Below are 26,077 nucleotides of genomic sequence, written 5' to 3' on the forward strand. Positions count from 1 at the left end.
AGGCTGAACTGAGAATAATTTCATGATTCCACTCTGGATATCAGAGCAGCCTCTCCCAGGTTATGCCTTATCTGATCCCCCACCTGGTGCCATCATCTGCCCAGGCTGGCTTCTCTCTTCTCCGATCTCTACATCCCCAATTCAAGACTAGGCTGCCTACCCCACTCAGTTTCTTCTATTCAGTTCACCAACACCCAGAAGAACTGGTGAGGAACAGGAAGCTCAAGGATCTATCAAGTGGTGGAGGATGGAGTCACAGAAAGTCCTTTTTCTGATGGGACAGCAAGGTGAAATCCCTAGTGGCTTAGACCCGGGGCTGGAGAGGGGCTAACTGGAGAGAAGGCAACCAGGGAAGTCCTTTTTCTTTAGAATGATGGTGGTGGGGAACTATGGAAGGTCACAGGAAAAGTTAACACAAGTTAACAAAAAGTTTACACAAAAAGGTTTGCAGGAAAAAGCAAGCAAACAAGCAAGAAAGCAAGCAAGCAAGAAAGAAAGAATCTCCAAGAATGGTTTGGACAGCTAAAATGAATACTTATAGTCACGTATACCTGCTCACTCCTGATGCTTCACTCACAACACAGCACAGGATCTTGTGACCTATCACTAAATGTGTCACATTGTGGTTAAGTTTTACCTGATTAACGAAATGCTCAAACTTCTAAACTGAGGTCCTTACAGTAGATTCCTTTTGCAAGATTGTTACTAGCTTACAACTTAAAAATAAAGGAAAATCAAAAGGAAAGAGAAGGGGGAAAAAAATCGGAGGAAACTTGCCCCTGCCCTGGCCACTAGCAAGACTGCCACAAAGGGGTTAAAAGTTAAGTGGAAGCGGAGCTTGAAGAAGTGGGATGGGGCCTCTCCAGAAAGCTGAACGAGGCATCTGGAGCCCGAACAAACCTCCACCTTTTTTGGCCTCGACGGCGGCAACCCAGCCTCCCTCCTAACGCCCTCCGCCTTTGGGACCAACCAAGGGAGCTCAAGTTAGTAGCAGCCAAGGAGAGGCGCTGCCTTGCCAAGACTAAAGAGGGAGGGGGAGAAGAGAGGGAAAAAAGCAAGAATCCCCCACCCCTCTCCCGGGCGGAGGGGGCGGGAAGAGCGCGTCCTGGCCAAGCCGAGGAGTGTCTTCCACTCCGTGCGTCTCTCTAGGAGCGGCGCGGGAAGGATGCTGGTCCGCAGGGGAGCGCGTGCGGGGCCCGGGATGCCGCGGGGCTGGACTGCGCTTTGCTTGCTGAGTTTGCTGCGTGAGTACCGCCCGCGCGCCGCGGCCGCTTGGCTTCGCCGCGGGGAGGGTCGAGTCTCTCTGGGAGGCTGAACGACAGAGCAGAGTCTCACCGAGAGAAGGGACCCCTGCCCAATCCCAGCACTGCCGCCCACTGCGGCTTCCCCTGGGGCCAGCGCCTCAACTGGGAGCCGACGGGGGTGGGAGGGGAAGGGAAGGCCACCACCCCGCGGGTGTGCGTTTGCCGAGGTGCGAATCGGTCAGCACGACTGGCTCTTGGACTGAGATAAAGTGCTTTGGAGATGCCAGGGTCTCTTCTGGTTGCCAGAGGTGCGGAGGGCGAAGTTGCAGCCAGAACCGGGAGACTGGGGAGGAGAGAAGCAGGAAAAGTTTTGTGGCTCTTGGTTGATTCGGAAAGTATAGATCCGGAGCTGATAGATGGGAAGGGGCGGGGGTGCCCAACTTGCACCGGGATTGGGAGAGCCAGAAGTGTACATTAAGGAATTCGAGGGAAGCGAATCAGGGATGAGGCTCCAGGTCCCAGGCCACGGGAGTTCGGAATGAACAGTCCGTGAAAAGGAAAAACAAAACCAACCAACCAAACAAAATCCTTGCATTTAAGATTAGGAAGCTGAGTTTCAATTCCCGCTCCAGCAACCCCACCACGGAGGTAGAGGTAGACAGAATTTGCTCTGCACCCAGCCTCGCTCGCCTTACCAAAAACCGTCACCCTTGCACAAACTCAAAACTTGTTACCTTTTGGAGTTTTCTTCCTCTACCCCCGCTCCAAGTTCTAAAGCTAGTAGATGGGTTAGAACACTCTCCCCACTCACCTACACATACCCTTACTCTTAAGGTCTTGCTCTCACTTTGGGAAAAAAAAAAAAAGGCTTCGAGTATACATATTTATACTCGATTAATTTCCTTGGGGAATGACATTCTCCACCTCATCTCTTTGCACTTGGAAGGTTTGAAACTTTTGAAGCTTTGTACATTGCTCTCCCTTTTGCTTACAGCACTCCAGGGCTCCCAATTCTGCACTCTCACTACATCCTAAAGGCCACCCACTATGGCCCTGCAGAGTGACCTGGACTAGACCTCTTTGCTCCCAGTCTCCTCTGTTGTCCCCCTTTGGGTCCACCCAGCTGGGGAGAGCTGTCCCTGGGCTGGAGGAAGCTCCGAGTGAAGTTTTGAGTTGCCCTGTTTGGCAGTCCTGGACATGTGCTTCGGAGCAAGGAAAAGCTATCACTGAGGTTTCAAAACCCTAGAGTGGGTGCTAGACTAGGCCCTCATAACAGGGGTGAGTTGGCCGGGCGCAGTGGCTCATGCCTATAATCCCAGCACTTGGGGATGCCGAGGCGGGTGGATCATGAGGTCGAGAGATTGAGACTATCCTGGCCAACATGGTGAAACCCCATCTCTACTAAAAATACAAAAATTAGCTGGGCATGGTGGCACACACCTATAGTCCCAGCTACTCAGGAGGCTGAGGCAGGAGAATCCCTTGAACCCAGGAGGTGGAGGTTGCAGGGAGCCAAGATCCTGGCACTGCACTCCAGCCTGGGAGACAGAGCGAGACTCCGTCTCAAAACAAAAACAAAAGCAAAATATAGGGGTGAGTTGGCCAGTGGTGCAGATTCCAATCAGATGCTCCATTCTCCTTTGGCTACACAGCTCATGATGACCTGGTCCTCAGCCGAATGAGGTCCACCCTTTTCTTATTTCCTCAGCTGGTGGGTGTCAGTCTCGCCTTGGCCTGCTGAGCTTGGGGTTTGGGGAGCAACACAACCTCTGCAAAACTTTGGACTGATATGTTGAGAATTCTATATCCCAGCTTTGGGTGGGGAGGGATGGGGCACAAGGCCCCATTCCCAGCCTTGCCAGACTACTTGAGCCAATTGTAGTTTTATGCCCTTCCCAAGAGCTTTCTAGGGTTTTTGCTTGGATTTGTTTTGTTTTGTTAATACTAGGAGTCATTTTCTGTCCTGGGATACATTGTGGGATAAATAAGATAACTGAGTGTGCCTTGAAGTGCTACCATAGGGTTGTTGCAGAAATGCTATTATTATTGTAAAATTTAGGGTAGAGGGGATTTCTGTGGTTTGTTTTCTCATCATTTACCCCAACAAATAGCTTGTTCTGGAAAGTTCTTTTTTCTGTCCCTTTGAGAAGGTGGCATAGGCACAGGCACTGCAACTAACCAGAAGTGGGCTGTCTTTGTTGGAAGTGGGGTAGATCACAGAGCAGAATCGGGGTGGGGGACTCAGGGGCCACCAGGCAGCACTGACAGAGTACTGGCTGGAACAGGAAGCCTTTCAGGTAATTAGGGAACCCCTTTGTCAGGCTCAGGGTATCTATTTCCTCCAAGCTTTCCAAGGCCTGTCCCTCTCCTCACTCTAACAACACCCCCAGGCCCTCCCCATCGCATTCCTCTTCTTCCTTTGGGTCCTTCGTGCCTGCTGACCCCCACACCCATATCCTGTCTAGGGCTACATGTAAGAGGGGAAAAATAAAAGGGAAAAGAATTTTATCAGCTATTTTCCAGAGGGGAGAGGACTCCACCCTTTGAATCTCTGCCATATGGCGACCGAGGAGGAGCAGCCTTGGGGACCTCTGACTAATTCAGTGGTCCCCAGTGCTCCCCACTTATAGACCCAACCCAGCTGGCACCACCTTTGCAGATGCATGTCTACAGCAGCATTCCTGTTTGGCTGATAAAACATGCAGGGGCCTGGGGCCTCTTTTTCTTATCCCTTTGGCTCCACCTCCTGGACCTCCTCATTCCCTTGTCCTTGTCTCCTTCCTTCGCAATCTTTGTCTCAAAAAGCTCAGGGCAAGAAGTGCCAAACTGCAGCAGATAAACTCAGCTGCAGAGTCCTACAAAAATAAATAAAAATGAGGAACAAATTCCACTTCTTACGGTTGGTCTCATTGCCTGATTTCCTTTAGACCCTGAGCTGGAGGGACTGGGTTTACTTTCAGGGCTGGATGGTTACCCAACTCCACCCTCAGGGTACTTGGGCCTCCCTCTCTCATTGACTTTGGTTGATCTAACTAAATGGCTTGCAGTGTGGAGAACTAAAAATGAGAAGGTATGGAAAAAGAACACAACACCACCCTCCAAAAGAAAATTCTCACAGTCGCCAGGGCTGCGAGAATTCCGTATTTTTCTGGGCTTTGACTTCTCTAATGAGAACATTCTCTTCCCTCCTTAGCTAATAAATGAAAACATATTATTTATGAGTTTTAGTCCCAGAGCCGAACTTTGTGCTAAGGAGAAAGATGCATGCATGTTGGAAAGATAGAGAGACAAACAAATAGGGATGCATACAAAGGTGTACTTCCTAGTACCTGTGCTCTTGGAGCCCATCATGGAATGAGTCACTTCCTTCAGATGCAATGGAAAAGGCTTTTGGGCTTAACTGGGAAGTAGGCTTCTTCCTGATTTGGAAAAGTGAAATCAAACCTGATACTTCTTAGACAGGAGTGGCATCTCTCGGCAGCTGATTTAAGAAAATGTCTTCAGGGGTCTTTGGGTGACAAAGCCTAGAACCCCAGACAACCCTGGATGAGCAAAGGCAGGCAGGAACTGAACTGCTTAGCAAGATAAAATAAAGTAAAGCCTTCTGTTTGCTCGGGCCTAAGAGACACAAACCTGAAAGGACTCCGGAGCCCAGGAAGAGCATATAAAGGGCGGCGAGGTACCTAGAGTCATAGCAGGATAGTGATGGGTGGAGAATGGAAAAGACCTGGGAGGAAAATTTTTTTTTTTAATACATGGCTTCATTAGCACAGTAATGTCTAATATTTCAAGGTTATGCCATTGTCTCCCCTGGGTTGCCCTGTAATCTCGTTCCATGCCCTCAACCATTCAGTAAATATTGGCTACACACACTAGCCTTGAGTTAGTGACTCTCTGGGGAGAGTAAAGAAAAGAGTGCTTGGCTAGCTTACGGTGAAGTGGTATACTAGTGCGGACAGGGAGCCATTGAGCCATGGGGCCACAACCCAGGAGTCTGTGGTGCTGGTAAAATGGAGGAACAGGTGGCAGAGAGAAATGTAGGTGCCCAGAGAATCTTCAAAATAATCAGGGTTCCACAGTAAGTGGATGGGGTCCAAGACATGCTATTTTATTTATTTATTTATTTATTTATTTGAGACAGAGTTTCTCTTTTGTTGCTCAGACTGGAGTACAATGGTGTGATCTCGGATCACCACAGCCTCTGCCTCCCAGGTTCAAGCCATTCTCCTTCCTTAGCTTCCTAAGTAGCTGGGATTATAGGCAGCACCGCCATGCCCAGCTAATTTTGTATTTTTAGTAGAGACGGGCTTTCTCCATGTTGGTCAGGCTGGTCTCGAACACCCGACTTCAGGTGATCCATCCACCTCGGCCTCCCAAAATGTTGGGATTACAGGCATGAGGCACGGTGCCCGGCCAAGACATGCTATTTGAATATAAAACAGAAATCTCGGTACACTGGGAACCCTCAGGCCACAGACCGTTGGTTTATATATACTCACACCTCGGCTTGGCCTTTGAAGCTTAAGAAGGCATCTGCTCAGTCCTTTGTTCTAGTCTAGGATGACTCAAATTCATGGTAGGCCTCAGAGTTGGACAGCCCCCTAACATGGATGCCTCCTGAGTGTTTGCAAGAAGCATGAATGGATCACTTATCTCCCAATGTGGCTTATTTCATTCTTATAAATAGCTACATCATTTTAAGCTTTTTCCTTGGATTGCAGTGAAATTGGCCTTCCCATAACTTCTAATCATTAATTCTAATTCTATTCTTTGGGCTGGCACAGATTTAATCTTGTCCTTCATGACAATACCTGAAGACGTTTCTAGTGGACCCCACTAGATTATAAACTCCTTGAGGGATTGATTTAAATGACAATGACACTACACCTAATGGAGGAAAGAGATCCAGCTCTCATTTTATACTCTCCACAGCACTGAGCAAGACCCTTTGCCCATCACTGGCACTGCAGAAAAATGAGAATGAATATACAGAATGAATATATCCCTTCTCCAAAATACTTATGACCAGAAGTGCTTCAAATTTCAGATTTTTTCAGATTTTGGAATATCCGTGTAAACATAATGAGATGTCTTAGGAATGGCACCCAAGTCTAAACATGAAATTTGTGTTTCCTATATACCTTATATACATAGCCTGAAGATAATTTTAGACAATATTTTTAATACACTTGTGCATGAAACAAAGTTTTGACTGTGTTTTGACCATGACCTGTCACATGAGGTCGGGTGTGGAATTTTCCACTTGTGGCGTCATGTTGGCATTCAAAAAGTTTCGTATTTTGGAATATTTTAGAATTTCTGATTTTCAGATTAGGGGTGCTCAACCAGTATAAATAACATGAATCTTAAAGAAAGTTATTTATTCTTCCTCCCCAAATTCTTCTTTTCCATATCAGGAGTCAGCAAACTTTTTCTATAAAAGGCCAGAGAGTAAATATTGTAGGCTTTAGGGGCCATATGTGGTTTCTGATGGATGTTCTACTTTGTCTTATCTTATTACACTTTTAGAAATGTAAAAGCTGACCATGCACGGTGGCTCACACCTGTAATCCCAGCACTTTGGGAGGCCGAGGCAGGCAGATCACCTGAGGTCAGGAGTTTGAGACCAGCCTGTCCAACATGGCTAAACCCCGTCTCTACTAAAAATACAAAAATTAGCTGGGCACGGTGGTACACCCCTGTAATCCCAGCTACTTGGGAGGCTGAGGCAGGAGAATGTCTTGAACCTGGGAGGCAGTGGTTGCAGCCAGTCAAGATCACGCCACTGCACTCCAGCCTGGGCGACAGAGTGAGACTGTCTCAAGAAAAAAGAAAGAAAGAAAGAAATGTAAAAGCCCTTCTTTACTGACTGACCATACAAACACAGCCCGTGAGTCAGGTTAGGTTCACTGGCTATAGTTTGCCAACCCCTCAGCTAGAGGAAATAACACTAGACCCTCAACAATATGACTTGGTTTCTAGACCTCTCCTAATCCTGGTTATCTTCACATGAACAGTCCCCAATTTAATTAATTCCCCCTTAAAATGTAACATGAGAACAAGACTGCTATGGCTAGAGGTAGCTGGTAGGAACACACCTGCCACAGTTGTCCTTCAATCCTATTGCTTTTCCTAAACTCCAAGGATTGTGCTAGGCACCAAGAATAAAACACGTAAGAATAAGAATGGTTCCAGCACTTTAGAAATTTATATTCTGACTGAGGTGACAGTTAGACCTATTCTGAGGAAGCAGCATATATGATTTTGTGGCAGATGAGTCACAGAAATAAGTATCTCATGCCCTCTGAGAAGCAGAAGGAAGGGGCCTGAAACGAAAGATATCCACTATTTCTTGAGCTTTTATCGGACAGGATAACTGCTTCCACTTCTTAGCTCCTTTGTTCCTCAAAACAGCTAAGACATAGGGACTACTTTTATCTCTGTTTTACAAGTGAGGTTTACAGAGTTGAAGTAACTTCCCAAACCACAGCTGAAACAAGGTAAAGAAGCCTTTCAATGTGACCTGTCTGGCTGCAGAGCCTGAGCTCTTTGTCTCTGGGCTATACTGCCTTCCTGGCAATACACTCTGTGGCTCCCAATGGCCTACTTCCCTGCAGAGGCTGGCATGTCCCTTCATCCTGGTTCTATAACTCTATGGACTAAGATTCCCAGGAACTCCTTCAAGATACTCCTCTTGATCCAGGTGCTAGAATATGAAAGCATGGGCAAAATAAGACTGGCAGGCTAGGAGATCAGGAAATAGCACCAGGAAAAAACTAAGAAGGACTGTGAAAAGCAAGACCAAGTATAGGAAAATTCAATCTCTTAAAGTATGGGGATTTAGTTATTTAGGTAGCAGAGCTTTCTGGATCGCTGAGGATTTGCAAACTCACTTTAAACAACAAAAGAATCTTCAATTTACAAGTGGCAGGTAGAAATATTTTCAAAACGTATTGCACATGTCTTTGCTTTCTTAGAATACCCTCCGGAAAGGACTATATGACTCAGATGTATCATGAAAATGTCATGGCTATGTTGCAACTCAGTGACATCATTAATGCTTATTAAGGTATAGATATCTAACGTATTCACTCCTACCATAAATGATTCTGGAAAACTGGTGTGAGTTTTCATACTTATGTCTGCTTTTCACTTATTTCTGTTTCTTAGTTTTCAACTGTTGCTTCTCCTTATTATTTGCTTCTAATAGGCTGTTCCTACGTTCCAACTTTAGCTAGGATATCAGATAACCAGGGTTATTAGAATTATGTGTAAAACAAGAGTAACTGCCTCTGAAGAAGTACCTGAAAGTTCAGTGCATGACTTTTACTACATGAATTTTGTGACATTTTACTAATTTCTTGAGACCTTGTCTCCTCCCTTGCTCCAAGTTCACAAGTTGAGATCAAATAGGGTAACTAAGGGTCAAATGAAGTCCCTAGGGAGACATAGTTACTCAGGATGGACTGAGAAGTAAACAACAGAGGAGAGCTTTTTATTCAACTTTAAATTGTACTATAATTCTTATAAGCTTGTGGACAGGGGCTGTTCCTTCCATCTAGAATGAAAAGGAGTGGAGGTTTCATCAATTGTCTCTTAGGATCTGACAAGCTCTCACTGACTGGTAGACTCCTGCTACTCCCCTACGGAGTTGAAAGTCAGAAGGTCAGATAAAGAAAGGTCAGTGTTTGATGGTTTAATGCCATGGATGTGTGTGGGAAGACAGGATAAAAAGAGATCTGTGGTCAGTCTTGACTCTCATAAATGTCGTTCCTCCAGGGCTCTAGAGACTGTAAACCTAAAGGATGTACTCACCCTGCTGTGCTGCAGTGTTTATGCCAGGATTGGCTCCAGGCCCCTGGCTAAGGTGTCCCCTTGCTCCGCACCAGCTCAGGCATTTCCAATCACTCCGTTTTGACTTTCTGCTCTCCCACTTGTCCTGTCCCCCTAGTGTCTCAGAGGGTGCTCTGCTCACCCTGGGCTCAGAGCCCTGACTCTGAAGTTGGGGTCCCTTTCTCATTTGCAGGTGGATCCCGCTACTCATTCCACAGTGCTCGGCCTGGTGTTGGGTGGAGGGGCTGCTGCAGCTGGGAGCCCAGCCTCAGTGGATCAGTAGCTGGCTTGGGTCCAGAGTTGCTTTGCTCTTCTGGAACAGGCACCTCTGTCCTCAGAACTAGCAGCAGGTCTTGCTCCACATCTGGAAAAGTTCAAAAGTGTTTGTCTGGGTGAAGGAGGCCTTTCGGGGGAGGGGGTTCAAGAGCATGACATCATCTGAGTCAGGTCCAGCTTCCTCTGGAGAGAGAAAAGGTCTGGGCCAGGGAGGACCAGATGGGGTTCCCAGGAATCAGTATGCTGGGGGAGAAGAGGGAGAGAGCAGGCAAGAAGAGGAGTCTTAGAATGGTGCCTTGAGAGGGTGATCCTTTAATTCAGTGTCTGAATATTGCCCCCTTGGGTGAAATCAGATGAATCTGACCTTAAAGTCAGAGTAGTGAGAGGGTCCCATCTAAACAGGAAAGAAACCTGGATTGGCTTCTGAATCAATTTTATTTTGATCAACCCACCTCCTGTTTAAGCCAGATGGGAGCTCATCCTTTTCTCTCCAGAGATATGGGGGAAGAATTGTGATTTTTTGACAGTTTAGACCCAGCCTAACCTCCTTGCTGCATCTACTCAAGAGTTAGCTAAACCTCAGTGTTCCATTGCTGCTTCCCTTCATGAACTATGGCCTTCCCTTTGGGAGATACCTTGGTCATTCAGGCTCTTCATCTCTAAGACAGAGATAGTGATATTCCTTCTTCCCACTGCTTACCTGACACACAATAGTAAGACATGATTGCCGCACTCACCATTAATAGCAATCTACTTGCAGCAGGTTGCGGAAGGAAGCAGATATGAAAGAGTGAAACCCTTGTCATCACCTTTAGGTAAAGCATTCTTGGCCCCAGGTTGATGGCTGTGAAGCCAAAAGTCTAACTTCCCTCTTGATCTTAAGGGAAACAAGAGATGTCATTCTACCTTGCTGTTTACCTGGAAATTGCTGAAAAGTACAGATCTAGATCCCAATCAGGAAAATTTAGAGACAAGCTTTAGGGTGGCCTGGGACCCTCTGGGGCTTTTCCTTGAAGATGGAACTGCCTTTGTGAACTCCGGATAACAAGTTCACCCTTAACATTTACAAGGCCCAAGGCAAGAGTACAACAGAGGCCTACATACTGTATTTCTAAACATTTCAAGGTTGTAAGTCAGGCCAACTAAGTGATAAAATATCTTCTATCCTATTCCCTTGACAAACATATCTTCATGACCACTTGGAAGGCCAGGTTTGAATTTGGGATGCTCAGATTCTTGGAATTCAGTGCCACAATGCAGCTGAGCAGGAAAAGATGGCTCCTGACCCCAGCCCACTTCCCTTCTCTTCTTTCTACTCATGACTCTGGCTCACATTGCAGGGCAATTGCATGTGTGCCTGGGACACCCCACCCACAGGCTTAAGCACTAAGCACTAACTCTTCTCCCTGCAAGCAGTCATCATTTGGCCACCACTGGGCCTTGGAGGTACACACCCTTGTGCTGCAGTTCCCCTTAGCAGGATGGACTGGGAGAAGAGGACCATCGTGGATGTCAGCAAAGTGCCATTTGAGCAAGAAATACTAGGACTTCTGGTTCCCACAGTATGATCTAGAAGAGAGGGGACATCCTGATTGGTCTTCACAGGAAGCAGGACAGAGTGTGGGCTCTTTGAGGCATAGGGTTCAGGCAAGAAATTTCTCCTTCCTGTGTCTAATGATACTGACTGGGAATGGTGAGTCACATCTGTAATCCCAGAGCTTTGGGAGGCCAAGGCAGGAGGATCACTTGAGCCCAGGAGCTTAACATTACAGTGAACTGTGATCTCACCACTGCATTCCAGCCTGGGTGCAGTGGTGACAGAGCAAGACCCTGTCTTTTTTTTTTTTTTTTTTTTTTTTTTTTTTTTTTTTTTTTTAAAAAAAAAAGGATGTATCCCAAGATATATGGAAGAGATGTGCAAGAACACTCATGAAGATCTTCAGAGAAAAATGAGATCCAAAACATTATACTATAATACTATAATAACTTAGCATTTGGTATCTCATTGATTCTCCCAACAATCCATGTAAGGTAGCCAGAAAAGACCCTTACTTAAGAGGTAAGAGAGCTGAGATACCTGCATGCACTAAATTACACGGTTAGTTATTGGCAGAGCCAGAACGAAGCTTGTCTACCTTCCCACTACATTGATGCGAAACCAGACCTTGTGTTCCCTGGTTCATTAGCTGAATTCCTAGGTCAGAGCATCCTAAAAGCTGAATTCCTCAAGAAAAGGAAAGGCAAATGGGTTTGAATACCATGAGCAAAAGGATGAGGGGAGTTTGGGAATGGGGAAGCCTGAGAAGGATAGATTTTTAAGGGGATCACATAGAGACAGTGTGAGTTTAGTGATTATTCCGAGAATTAGTATACCGGATGGAGAGTGACCAAAAAAGAGGATACAGTGAAAAGGAAAAAGAAGCATAACCTCTTGCACACTTTAGATCTTCGCAATATTTATGCAGGTGTAATTTTATACTTTAGTATGTAATTAAACATACTATGAATGCCACCTCATATTTCCACGTTGCTACAGTTTTTATAATTTTTTCTTTCTAATGATTGTTTATATGATTACGTAATGATTGTGGTACATTAAGTGCATATATCACTTATCCTGTTGTAATTCATTTAGTTGCTCATGTTTCCCTCCTATAAATAATACTGTATGATACATTTTTATGCATATAAATCTTTCCTTCCCTATGTCCTCAGGGCAAATCTGGTAGTGGGGAATTAGTCCACTGTCCAGGAGTATGTTCTTGTTGCTGCCCCATTGTCAGGGACAGCAGGGAATGTTCTAGATGGATTCTGCCTGAAGTCAGGAAATTGCATCAGATAATATCACAAGGCTGATACCTTTAGGTTCTGATTCTTCTTCCTCGTTTCCCTATAGCCTCTGGGTTCACGAGTGTCAACAACACCAGTACTGTTACCCCAAAGTCACCTACCCAGGGAACATTTTCAACTGTTTCTACAAATGTATCGTACCAAGAAACTGCAATACCTAGTACCCTCGGAAGTACCAGCCCACACCCTGTGTCTCAACATGGCAATGAGGCCACAACAAACATCACAGGTAAAAAGAGCATTTGTGTCAGATCCCTGAGAGGTGCTGGTGATGCTTGGGTAAAGCATTTAGGATGTTTTCAGGCTGCTCCCCCTCACCACAGAGGAAATTATACAAGTCCCTAGTACTAATGGCTTGAGTATCATGCGTAGGGCACCCTGAAGTAAATTCTAGATAATTCTTCCTTCAGTGACAGTTTTCTCAGGCCCATGTCTTGGGAGCTGATGCCGATCAGTAATGCCTCCATACCCCTTCTCTCATGCTGAGTTCAGCTTAGTGATAAAATAAGGATCAGATGACTCCATAGAGATCTCCGATCTCTTCTAAAGGAAAGAAGGTGGGTACAGGTCCCAACTGGGGGTCTTTGGCTTCTCTAAGGTAGACCAGCATCTATTTCAGTTTCAGGGCACCTCTAATACATTCTGGATTCTAGCTCTGGTTCCAACAGCTTGAAAGGAGTTTGTTCAGGGATGGGACATGAAGTAACTGTTAACTCCCCAAACTCCCTTTTCTGTGTTGAAATGCATGCCCATATCATGAACTAAGATTGTGTGTATGTATGAGCACGTGCACACATACACACCCATGTTTTGTTCTCTTCCAGAAACTACAGTCAAATTCACATCTACCTCTGTGATCACCTCAGTTTATGGAACCACAAACTCTTCTGTCCAGTCACAGACCTCCGTAATCACCACAGTGTTCACCACCCCAGCCAACATTTCAACTCCAGAGACAACTTTAAAGTCTAGCCTGTCACCTGGAAATGTTTCAGACCTTTCAACCACTAGCACTAGCCTTGCAACATCCCCCACTGAACCGTATACATCGTCTCCTCCTATCCTAAGTGTCATCAAGGTGGGTAAATTGGGCCAAAAATAGCAGATTGCCCCTCACTTCATATGTATGCAGGCAAGCTGTCTCTTTCCCTTCACACCTCTCCTCATCTCTGCCAGTGGGATTTGGGTCATGTCAGAATCAGCATGGAAATACACAGTTTAAATATTGTTGAGAGAAGTAGAAAGAGGAGGAAAGGGGTAGAGTTAGGTAGTAAGGCCCATCCAGGCTTTGGGTATTGCATTTTAGGGAGTAGAGGGTAAACGGGATTCTCAGAGATCCAACCAATCCTCTGATTCTTTCTAGTACCTATTGGTGGGGCTTTGACCAGGGCACCATTTCCCTTTGGGAATATTTGGAAACTATTGCTCATTTGCTGGGGCTGCTTCTCCCAAAATGGTTAGGACAAGTAACATTTTCTCTACGTGAGAGGATTTGGTGGCTGTGCCAGGCACAGAGAGGCAGTAAAGGGGGTCATTGGCAATGGCAGGAACTGGGCAGACCAGGGATGGTGAGCTCAGCCTGGCCTTCTCTGCCTTAGGGCCTATGGCTGTCAACAGCTTTGAGCATACAGGACAGAAAATATGAGGGCCTCAGTCAGGAGATATGCCCGAGGGATCTGTCTGCTTTCTGTTTTTAAAGGAGCCAGGGCCAGGTGTGGTGGCTCATGCCTGTAATCCCAACACTTTGGGAGGCTGAGGTGGGCAGATCACTTGAGGTCAGCAGTTCAAGACCAGCCTGGGCAACATGGTGAAACCCCGTCTCTACCAAAAAATACAAAAATTAGCTGGGTGTGGTCGTGTACCTGTAGTCCCAGCTACTGAGGAGGCTGAGGCAGGAGAATTGCTTGAACCAGGGAGGTGGTGGTTGCAGTGAGTCGAGATCATGCCACTGAACTCTAGCCTGGGCGAGAATCCATCTCAAAAAAAAAAAAAAAAAAAAAAAAAAAGAGCCAAAATGGGAATCTGGAGAGTCCTGGAGGCCAGGAGAAAAACCAGGCATCCCCAGCGTCTGCTGGTCAACCCCATTATCCCTGTTTGCCTGTATGACCTTCCTGCAAGTGTGTGATTGACTAGAGAGAAAACAGCCCAAATGGGAAAATATCCTCCCCTCTCCCATTCCTGCACCATCCAAGCCAACGTTTACCAAGATTGCAAATAGCAACTTGCCAGTAAGCCCAGGCTAATAACAAAAGTTTTGTCATCTGATGAGGATAATGAGGATAGAGGTGAAATAGAAGAGAGTGTGACTATTAGAAATCTCTAGTCCCCTGACAAATTTTAAATTTCCTTTTCCTTAAAACTTCCTGAGAGAGCACACCGCGGAAAGCAAACTGGAAAAAGTTGGGAAAGAAATGAGGAGGAAAGATGTTGGCTTATTTACTTTGTTTTTCTTACTGTTTTTTGTTTTAATACAGACAGAAATCAAATGTTCAGGCATCAAAGAAGTGAAATTGACTCAGGGCATCTGCCTGGAGCAAAATGAGACCTCCAGCTGTGTAAGTCAACTCCCCATCCAACCTCTTCCTCCCGCCCCCTGTCCCCTTCCTCAATCCCTTCTGAACACCCTTAAACCTTCTTGGATTGCACTGGATTTGAGTAGGGGTCTGGGGAGTTTAGCTTGGTCAACCTGCTTTTAATACCCAGCTTTCTGTTTAGGAAGTAAGAGGCCCCATCTGGTGGGCAAAAGAGGCAAAAACAGTTTTAATTATTAATAAATTTTGTTATTTTCTCCTCCTCTATAGTACTTTTTCCCACTCCTCTATAGCACTTTTTAAATTTTCTCCTTCTCTATAGTACTTTTAAATCTGAGAGAGTCAGATTTAAGTTGCTTTTTGGTTAAGAAAATCCCTCTCACTCACCAGATATAAACTAGTCACCTAAAATGTCAGTTCATTTGTTATTATTAAATATTTACATGTAACTCTTTAATCCATATAGAATTTATTTTGCTGTAATGTTACATTTTCCATGTAACCATTTTTCCTAACATTATTTGTTGAATGACTCCCTCTTCTGTTGCATAGGATGTATCCTTTAGCTTATATTAAGTTTTTATATGTCTTAGGGCATACTCTTCAGACATATTTTATTTGTTCAGTTTGTCTGTACTTTTGCCTATTTTAAATTTTCAAAATTATTGTTTGTTTTTGCTATAGTATTTTTAATATCCAGTCAGGCAGATCTTTTTTTATTACACTGTAAAAACTGTGAAGTATTTTTTCTTTTAGGAAAAAAATGCAAAAAAAATGCTTTAAAATTTGAATTGTAACTGCTCTGGAATTTCTTCATTTTTTCTGGTTTTCTTTTGCCTCTCTCAGCATCTTGTTTCTTTAGCTTTATTTTTTCTCTAGATTTGATGGATTTCATAGGCCTATTTGTCACATAAATCTCCCATTATATATTCAAATTGATTGTCACTGATAGATTAGAAAGTTAATAGAGTTTTGAATAATTATTTTTGGGTTGGCCAGTTTCTTGAATTTGCCTATCGATTCTAGGAACTTTTTAGTTGATTCCTTTCAATTTTAAGGTGAGCTATCTTGTTATCTACCACAATATATTGTTTTTCTCCTCCTGTTTAGTAGTTATGCCTCTTGTTTCAGTTTCATGTCTTACTGCATTGGAAAGAATGTAGAGGGCATTGTGTTAATTTACATGATTCTGGCAGACCTTGCTTTGTTTCAGTAAATCTAATTTCCTAAGAGTAACATGGCTCTGGAGGAAGGACGAGGTGAAGGAAAGAGTGGTATTTACTTACACAAGAAAACATTTTCTTATGAGTTGGGGATCCATTTAAGGGAATCACATATGTGATGTGTTGGCATGCATAGATTGGAGAGATCGCAGTCTGTAGAGGGCATAAATTACTTATTTTTTCCATTCGAACTTGGTAGTTTTACTACAATCATCAGTTGGGTCTCTCAGACTTACAAATTTGTAAAAATTATACCTGAAAGAATTTAACTTAGGACATCTAAAAGCAACCGAAATAGTGATGACATAAGTTTGCATACTGGAATAACTAAATGCAGTCTGCAAAATAGTTAACTTAAATGTAAACATACAATGTACAAGTAACATGCAGTGTGCTTCTGATGCTGATTTTCAACTCAACTCATTAGAAAAAAAATTGTCAAGTTCTTTGCTGATCGTAGCCAAGGAAAATGACAATCTTTCCCCCTGCAACTCCATCGACTTGGTGGAGCATACGTTTTGCTGTGTATCACACAGGTATGTGCCAGAATGCTAATTCTTTGTGCCTAGAATTTAGAGTTAACTGCAGAGCCTTTGCCTTTCTGTTGCTCTTCAAAGTTCACATGTAACTTGGGTCACTGTATGAGAAACGTGCCAGAAACTTACTGCTCTTTTAGAAGTAATTCCTCTTAACTCTGCTGTGGTCTTTGCTGTCTGGCCTACTTCGTGCCACGGCTGAGAAGGTCTCTGCATGTTCCTCTAAGATTCAGGTAGGATCTGTGAGTGGTGATGTGAAAAGAGAGCAGCTCCCCTCCAGTTCCTATGCTAAAGAAGACTTCCATCCACACTGCCCCTTCATGAAGCAACTCAGTGGCAGCTCATATGAGTGCTTTTGTTTCCCTGATCTTTCCACCAGTGTTGATCCCCTTTCTTCCTGAGGGCTCCTCATCCTCAGCCCCCATGTGGCAATGCCTTCTCCTACTCTCCAAGGTAATTTATCCTCAGCCAACTATCCTGTTCCAAAATGTTTATCCGAGACGCCCTTTCCTTCGGCCCTACTACCTGTTTGTCTGATAAACAGTCTGTTTCAAATGCTGCGAGTGCTGCAGGTCCTCCTAATTTTCCTTAGGTTGGATTTGTATTTTCAGTGTCAGAGGGCCTTAAGGTATTGGTTCTAACGTTGGGAGCCTCAGGCCCTACGTAATATTCTCGTGAAGAGCAGGAAGGATTTGGTTTCCCCGAGCATCACATCCTTGATGTATGTTGGTATTCTCCTGCATCTGATATATGCCCATAACAGGAATATGTGTGCATGAGTCTAGCTATCCAGACACTCGTTCTGCACTGATACATAGTGAGTGCCAATATGTTAGCTCACCCTATGTGAATTCTGTAGGTGTGTCTTCTGTATGTGCATTCTGTAGACTTGTCTATCTCATTCACTCTTTTTTTGCCCCCTAGCCGTCACCTCTAGGCAGCCAGGGGAAGGGAAGGTGATACCACTCTCATCTCAAACACCTGTTACCATATCTCAGCACCCTCATTAGCAGTGTGTCTTCCTAAGTCTAACTTTCATTCTTCTGGCAGCAGTGTCAGCTTAATTTAGCTTTTGTGGTTGTGGTTCCCCAAATAGTTTCCAAAATGTAAGATTACTTGATACTTTTATGCTACACCCATTTGTCCAGAGGAATCCACCAAAATATTTTTAATTGTGGTAAAATATACATAACATAAGTCATCACTTTAACCACTTTTAAGAGTACCATTGAGTAGCAGTAAGCACGTTCACATTATTGTACAACCAATCTCTAGAACTCTCTGCATGTTCCAAAACTGACACTGTATACCCATGAAACAACTCCCTGCTCTCCCCAGACCCTGGCAACTTTCTGTTCCTATGAATTTGGCTACTCTAGGTACCTCATATGAGTAGAATTATAGTGTTTGTCTTGCTGTGTGACTGGCCGATTTCACTCAGCATAATGTCTTTAAGGTCCAACCATGTTGTAGCACCTGTCAGAATTTCCTTCCTTTTTCAGGCTGAATAATATTCCATGTTATGCATAAACCTTGTTTTGTTTCTCCATTCATCTGTTGATGGACACTTGGGCTTTTTCCCCTTTAGGCTAATGTGGATAATACTGTTTTTAACATAAGTATACAAATATCTTCTTGACACCCTGATTTGAGTCCTTTTGGGGATATATCCAAAAGTGAAATGGCTGGACCACATGGGAATTCTATTTTTGAGTTTTTGAGGAACCACCAGACCATTTTACATTCCCACCAGTAGTGTACAAGGGTTCCAATTTCTTCTCATCCTCATCAACACATGTTATTTTCTGGGTTTTAAAATAGCAGCCATGCTAATGGGTATGAGGTGGCATCTCATGGTGGTTTTGATTTACATTTCCCCAATGATTAGTGATGTCGCGCCTCTTTCATGTGTTTATTGGTCATTTGTATATCTTCTTTGGGGAAAGGTCTAGTCAAGTCCTTTGTCCACCAATTTGTTCTTTAGAAATACCTATCTTTAGTACCATATCGGTTTATTTGCAGAGTTTGTAATTACTCAGCTAGCTCACTTTACTCCTATTCACATTGACTTCATCTGAGGCAGGCTGCCTCCAGCCTCCACTAAAGGTCAGTTTCCATGTGGAAAACGTAAGTTACAGATGAAGGATTTATGAAGGTGGTGTGTCTACTGGAAAAAGCCTGCGATCTGGAAGCAATCTCACTTCTCATCCTTGGTTAACTGCCTCCACTAGTTAGGTGACTTGAAACAGGTCCCTTCATTATTCCAGTTCCTATATGAAAATAGAGTTTTCACCTGCATTGTCAAACTCACACCAAAATAGATAAAATGATTTTAAAAGGGGTTGGGGGAGATGATTGATCCTAGAATCTCAGCATTGGAAAATATCTTAAAGGTCATTAAAAAAATACCTATCCTTCCCCCACCCTCATCCCCATCCCAATGCTTGACATTAAGAGTCTTTGCAAAGTTTGACAATGCTACTCTAGAGAGGTTAGATGGGTTTATTATGTTTGCAAAGAAACATGTGTGAGCTGATGTAGTTAGGAGCTTGTAAATCTGATTCTCATGAACAGAATGGTGAGGCTGTGTCTTCCTCCTGCCCACTCTCCCGTGATGTTTGCCCACAGCCTCTCTTGGGGGAGGATGTTTATTCCAAGCGTCCGGAGAAGCATTGTGCTTTGTTCAGGATCCACCTGCTCCTCTTGGGGCTCAAACACAATTCACTGATGCGGTTGGATTCCAGAGTGGGAGGCTGGCCGCTATTATTCCTTTGAATCTAGTCCAAGAAACTGTGCAAGGGGTGGAGGGACCCTGTGTCAAAGCCAACTGGTTGGGATGTTAAGTTGAACAACAATTCCCTGAGTTCTTTTGTTTGCTGCTATGGTTTGTGCAGTCTGGGTTGTAAATGCTATAATGTACACTCCCCGCAACACACACACTTAGGAGTCTTACAGTCTAGTCAGAGAAAAATGATGATAACAATGCACAGAATGTGATCAATATGTAGACTCTAGATGATATGATGTATAAGGTATAGCTATTATTAATAATGATAGTAGCAGCTGCCATTTATCTAGTGCCCACTAGATTCTCAACACCACACTGGACACTTTTTTTTTTAGACAGAGTCTTGCTCTGTTGCCCAGGCTGGAGTGCAGAGTGTAGTGTTGTGATCTCAGTTCACTGCAACCTCTGTCTCCTGGATTTAAGCGATTCTTGTGCTTCAGCCTCCTGAGTAGCTGGGATTACAGATGCCCATCACCATGCCCAGCTAATTTTTGCATTTTTTAGAAGAGACAAAGTTTCACCATGTTGGCCAGGGTGGTCTCAAACCCCTGGCCTCATCTGATTTGTCCATCTTGGCCTCCCAAAGTGCTGGGATTACAGGCATGAGCCACCGCACCTGACTGGACACTTTCATACAATATATCTTTAGTCACCACAACAACCCAGTGTATAGCTAAGGAACATGACAGTCAGACTAGTTGCATGACTTGCAAGGAATCCAGTAAAGAGCAGAGCAAGGATTGATGCCCAGTCTGGTTGAAGATAGGACCAGCTTCATTGAGGAGGTAGAAACTGAGTTGAGTCTTGAAGGATAGTGAATACCAGGGAGAAGGAAGTGTTCTTCATTCTCCTTGAAATGAAGGTTGTGGAACAATGCATGCTCTCCCCATCTTGGGCTTCCTGGAGGTGGTGCCTCGATTCCAAATGCTCTTCCCCACTGGCTTCCTCTGCTCACCCTCCAGCCATTCTTCAAGGCCTATAGTGAGATGTGTCTGCTAACCTTAACCAGACGTGTCCTCACCCTCCTTTGTATGTCCATAGCACTTTGGTTGTACCTTTCTTATGGTGCTTACCATGGTAGTAGCTCTGACCTCTAAAGTCTCTTTGCACCTCCATTTCTTCACCTACAAAATTAGCAGAATAGCTCTACCAATCTTGTAGGTCATGTGAGGCCTAAATGAGTTAATATATGGAAAGCACTCAGAACTGTGCCTAGATATCGTAGGCATCTGTTATTTTATTTTTTATTTCTTTATTTTTGAGCCCAGGTCTCTGTCACCCAGGCTGGAGTACAGTGGACTCAACCTCTCAGGGTGGAGAGACCCTCCCACCTCAGCCCCCCAAGTAGCTGGTATTATAAGTGCATGCCACCACCCCTGGTTTAATTTCTAAATTTTTTATAGAGATAGGGTTTCCCTGTGTTGCCCAGGCTGGCCTCGAATTCCTGGGCTGAAGTGATCCTCTCATCTCAGCCTCCCAAAGTGCTAGGATGGCAGGCATGAGTCACCACGCCTGGCTGGCATCTGTTATTTTAATTGCCATACATGCAAACTGAAAGCTTTCACCGGGTGGAATTCATAGATATTTCCCAATGCCCACCCCCCTACACATGACACATAAACACAATACACACATACATGACACATGCAGAGGTTTTCACACGGCATCCTATATTCAGGGCTTGATAAATTGTCAAGGTGTGGCTTCTTGCACTCAGCAGGTGTAGGAAGGTGCCATTCGGTTTGGCTAGTTTATGACCTGCAGGAGCCCTGTCCCTCTGCCTCTCTTGGGAAGCAGATCTATTTCAACTGGAGACGCTTCAGAAGGCCAGAGTCATCCAGGCAAGAACCCCCCTCCTCCTCATCCAGACTCTTGGTGCTGGGGAGCAAGTGTGCTCAAGGGGAAGCCATGTAAGGCTCCCCTGAGAAAACTGGGTTTAGAGAGGTGGAGATTGTTGATTGGTTCAGTGTGGCATTCAGACTACTTAGTTCAAATGCTGTTCAGAAAAACAGATTTTTCCAGAGGCAGAGTGTCTATCAAGGACTTACTGGGAGACCTGCAGAATTGCTCCTTTTCCTGAAGAATGAAGCAGCAGTGGCCTGAGAACTCATTTCTCTGTAGTCTTGTTTCCTGGGGGTTTTTTGAGGCTCCAGTTCGGGCTCGTGTCTCTGTGACCTGGGGTTTGGCTAACCACACTCTCCTGGCTTTATCCAAGCCCAGTTATTTTCCCTCAGCTGCTTCAAATTCCAGCTGGGTCCTGAGGCCAATCTTGACCTTGCTTTGTGTAGGAGCAAAGGAGCCTGGGTTTTCCTGCCTTGGGTCACAGCAGTGGGAAAATACCCAGGCTCCATTCCAACTGGGAGGACCCTGTGGCCTTGTTGCAAGCAGCGGCCCTGCCCGCAAACAGGAAGCTTTCTTCTCCACAGAGACCCAGTTCTGATGATGGTCACACACCCCAGCAGTTTTCCCCTAACAGGAAAGTTGTCAGGACTGTTCAGGCATTTCCTTCTCTGCCATCTGCCATCCGGACTGAAGAGAAAGTCTTAGTTTCGATTCCTTTCCTGTTCAGGGGAGGAGGTGACTGATTGGAGGCTGCTGGAATAAATTCTGACTCACTGTTGAAGAATTATCAGAGTTTTTCTTCTGAGTCCGAGTTCCTGGGTCTGATGGCCCAGTCAGCAACCTCGAGAAAAATCTATGAACTTCATTAAAACTGGGTTCCATGCTTTCAATGGAAAAGCAGGGATGGAAGACCAGACAAAAATGCCATTTCAGTTTGAGCAATGCACTTCATGAGACTCCTTTGGGTAGTAAGAGGGAGGAGGCCACTGAGGTTTCCACTGAGTGTATATTATAGATTCATTCTCTACTCCTCACCTTCCTTGACTTTTCTTCCATCACTGGGGACTGGTGTAATCTTGAAACAGAATATTTTCTCTTAGTTTTTATTGTATTATTAATATTTTCTGTTGGTCATTTCCTTTGAGTTTAATTTGCATATGTGTACATGGGTGATGCTTCAATGAGACAATTTTTTTAAGTTTGTTTTCTGACATCTTAGATACTAGAAGATATGGATTTTCATCCTTGGAGATTATGTAGGTTTTTTTCTTATTGTGTTGTTGCACATATACAGTTAGCAGTATTTTTTTTTTCTGTTGGAATTTTAGAAAGAAGGATGCTTCTTGTGGATGGGGTAAGAGTGTGACTGTAATCGGAATTATTGCCTGAGACCCTGGGTGCAGTTTAGGGTAGAGCAGTAATTTCATCTCTTGCTCTCCATGTTTCTCTGTCTTCCCAGGTGGAGTTTAGGAAGGACAGGGGAGAGGACCTGGCCCGAGTGCTGTGTGGGGAGGAGCAGGCTGATGCTGATGCTGGGGCCCAGATATGCTCCCTGCTCCTTGCCCAGTCTGAGGTGAGGCCTCAGTGCCTACTACTGGTCTTGGCCAACAGAACAGGTAAGGTGTACCTCTGTCTGGGGGAACTGGGAGGGAGTAGGGCTGAGATTAGAGAATCCCAGGTGGAGATGTGGCATCCCAGATCCAGAGAGACCACAGGTGCTGGGGAGAAGGGCTTGGGTGACTTTGGGAGAGATCCCCCTGAAATGGACTACCCTGACCATCAGAGCATCTTGTAGAACAGGATGGGAGGGTGGAGCAGGATAAGCTGGTTTATCTTCTAGATTTAGAAACCCCTGTTTCTAATTCTAGAAATTTCCAGCAAACTCCAACTTATGAAAAAGCACCAGTCTGACCTGAGAAAGGTAAGTTCTCTGAGGTATGCGTCTCAGAGGGAATGCCGGGGCAGGGAGGGTCCCTGGAGTAAGAGGGGAAGCCATTACCTTCCCCAGTTCTACCTACCCTCCTTCTCTGAGTCTTCTCCTTTCTAGTCTCGAACCAAAAATGGTGGGGTGTGACTGAATTAAGAGATGTCAGTCTCAAATCCCATTTCAAAAATTCCTGAGGTCAATGCCCTCAAGCATCTGTTCACTGTTGAGTCACACACAGGGGGCTGGAGTGGGCTGGGCTCCACTTTTGGCAAGTGACAGGCTGTGTCTTATGTGTCTTCTTTTCAAGCTGGGGATCCTAGATTTCACTGAGCAAGATGTTGCAAGCCACCAGAGCTATTCCCGAAAGACCCTGATTGCGCTGGTCACCTCGGGAACCCTGCTGGCTATCTTGGGCATCACTGGCTATTTCCTGATGAATCGCCGCAGCTGGAGCCCCACAGGAGAAAGGCTGGTCAGTTCTGGGGGCCAGGGCAAAGGAAATGGGAAAGATAGTGAGTTTCCGGGGAGTTCAGTGGTTGTCATGGAGCAGGAGGAGAAGTACCAGAAAAAGTCCTCCTGTGAGCTTACATAAAGACATGCACGTGTGCACACACAGTAATCAGTGGAAGATTCAAAATATTATGTAGCAAACTGGGGAGGGGACAGTAATGGTGCCAGCCCACCTACTCAGTGTGGTAGCAGATGATTCATGTCATCTATTCATTATGTTTTCTGGGATAGCTCAGCTTGGTGCCACCAGAACAGCCTGTTAAATCAGCCACACTGTATTTGTAACCATGTTAAATGCCCAGTGGGTGCCCCTTTGCTCAAAAGGAGGCATATGGAAGGAAAATCTCCTTTTGCCATTCTAGATGAGGGAGGACAAGGCTGAGGTCTGAATCTTGGCCTCTGGCCTGTCCCCTACCCTGGGGAGGTCATCCCACCCTTCTTGGGACTGCCCGTTTTCCTGTGGGAGCTGGCTGCCAAGCTGCGGTGGCATGGTGTGGTGCCTCTCCTATGTCCTTTCTCCTCTAGGAGCTGGAACCCTGACCACTCTTCAGGAAGAAAGGAGTCTGCACATGCAGCTGCACCCTCCCTCCCATTCTCCCTCTCACCTCCCCCCACCTCCCGCCCCTGCCCCCACTTCCTGTTTGGGCCCCTCCCCCATCCAGTGTCTCACAGTCCTGCTTACCAGATAATGCTACTTTATTTATACACTGTCTAGGGCGAAGACCCTTATTACACGGAGAACGGTGGAGGCCAGGGCTATAGCTCAGGACCTGGGACCTCCCCTGAGGCTCAGGGAAAGGCCAGTGTGAACCGAGGGGCTCAGGAAAACGGGACCGGCCAGGCCACCTCCAGAAACGGCCATTCAGCAAGACAACACGTGGTGGCTGATACCGAATTGTGACTCGGCTAGGTGGGGCAAGGCTGGGCAGTGTCCAAGAGAGCACCCCTCTCTGCATCTGACCACATGCTGCCTCCATGCTGGAGGTGACATCTCTTACGCCCAACCCTTCCCCACTGCACACACCTCAGAGGCTGCTCTTGGGGCCCTACACCTTGAAGAGGGGCAGGTAAACTCCTGTCCTTTACACATTCGGCTCCCGGGAGCCAGACTCTGGTCTTCTTTGGGTAAACGTGTGACGGGGGAAAGCCAAGGTCTGGAGAAGCTCCCAGGAATGATTGATGGCCTTGCAGCACTCACACAGGACCCCCTTCCCCTTCCCCCCTCCTCTCTGCCTCATTACAGGAACCCCTAGGGGAAAGATGGGCTTTTCTAGGCTACAATTTTCTCCCAGGAAGCTTTGATTTTTACTGTTTCTTCCCTATATTTTCTTTCTCTACTTTGAGGAAACCAAAGTAACCCTTTGCACCTGCTCTCGTGTAATGATACAGCCAGAAAAACGTCTTGAACTACTTCCCTTATCTCTTCTCCAAGACACTGTGGACTTGGTCACCAGCTCCTCCCTTGTTCTCTAAGTTCCACTGAGCTCCATGTGCCCCCTCCACCATTTGCAGAGGCCTGCACAGTTTTCTGGCTGGAGCCTAGAACGGATCTCCCAAGTTTTAGGACAAACAGCTCAGTTCTAGTCTCTTTGGGGCCACACAGAAACTCTTTTTGGGCTCCTTTTTCTCCCTCTGAATCAAAGTAGACAGGATCATGGGACCGGGTCTTGGAGCTGAGCCTCTCACCTGTACTCTTCTGAACAATCCTCTTCCTCTGAGGCTGGGTCCTGGCCTTATCCTCTGATCTCCATGACTTCCTCCTCCCTCCTGCCGACTCCTGGGTTGAGGTGAGGCCTCAGTCCCCCAGCAGATGCTTTTCTGTCTCAGTCTCAGTCTGCCCAATCACCCGGAATTCGGAAGTCCTGAGTCCGTAGTTTTCCCTTCCATCATATCATCCTGCTCTTCTGCTTCCCTCACCCTGAGCCCCTTCATTGCTCTGCACCTCCATGTGGTCAGAGACCCAGATCAGCTCCTAACCCTTATCACCAGCTGCCTCTTCTGTGGGTGACCCAGGTCCTTGTTTGCTGTTGATTTCTTTCCAGAGGGGCTGAGCAGGGATCCTGATTTCAATGACGGTTGGAAATAGGACTTTCCAGAGAAGAGAGGATTGGGTAGATATTTTTTCTGAATACAAAGTGATGTGTTTAAATACTGCAATTAAAGTGATTCTGAAACACATCTGTTATGTGACTCTGTCTTAGCTGGGTGTGTCTGAATGCAAGAGCAACACCCTCCACTAGACCTAGCTAGACTATGCAGTGATGTGGTGGGGAGGACTAGCGTGGGAAAAGGGTGGAGCACCTCAGCAGACACAGGCACCAGCCCGGATACTAAGGACCTTTAGCCAAATCTGCCAACTATTCTCCTCCATGGGAAGAGGAAACACCCATTTCCAGTGGTAGAAAGGCAGACCCAAATGTACCAGGGAGCTTCCAAATGGAGGGTGGTATGCTAGGGTCTTAGGAGCTATACCCTTCATGAACATCATTCTGAGAAGAGGAACATGCTGATCACTGC

General features: G+C 45.6%; 1 protein-coding gene across 2 annotated transcripts; it reads left to right on the plus strand.

Annotated features, from left to right (window-relative positions):
- The first annotated feature begins 908 nt into the window (after positions 1-908).
- CD34 (CD34 molecule) lies at positions 909-25,738 on the plus strand. Of its 2 annotated transcripts, none has more exons than XM_007988607.3 (8): positions 909-1,244; positions 12,250-12,432; positions 13,028-13,281; positions 14,678-14,758; positions 22,583-22,739; positions 22,992-23,044; positions 23,358-23,522; positions 24,086-24,248. In XM_007988607.3, exons 1-8 carry the CDS (start codon positions 1,166-1,168, stop codon positions 24,098-24,100), a joined length of 987 nt encoding a protein of 328 aa, XP_007986798.3. In that variant the 5' UTR covers positions 909-1,165; the 3' UTR covers positions 24,101-24,248. The 2 variants fall into 2 exon arrangements, with proteins under 2 accessions (XP_007986798.3, XP_007986797.3); XM_007988606.3 differs by lacking the exon at positions 24,086-24,248 and adding an exon at positions 24,276-25,738 and having other exon boundaries at positions 910-1,244.
- Positions 25,739-26,077: the final 339 nt, after the last annotated feature.

This window comes from Chlorocebus sabaeus, chromosome 25, assembly GCF_047675955.1.
Source record: "Chlorocebus sabaeus isolate Y175 chromosome 25, mChlSab1.0.hap1, whole genome shotgun sequence".
Lineage (NCBI taxonomy): Eukaryota > Metazoa > Chordata > Mammalia > Primates > Cercopithecidae > Chlorocebus > Chlorocebus sabaeus.

What these genes read in the sequence shown, in the direction of transcription:
- CD34 (XM_007988606.3), top strand. Translation starts at nt 1,166, where the DNA reads ATGCTGGTCCGCAGGGGAGCGCGTGCGGGGCCCGGGATGCCGCGGGGC. An exon ending in CTATCCTAAGTGTCATCAAG is followed by an intron (nt 13,282 to 14,677) that starts GTGGGTAAATTG and finishes GTTTTAATACAG; the next exon opens with ACAGAAATCAAATGTTCAGG. An exon ending in GCCCCACAGGAGAAAGGCTG is followed by an intron (nt 23,523 to 24,275) that starts GTCAGTTCTGGG and finishes TACACTGTCTAG; the next exon opens with GGCGAAGACCCTTATTACAC.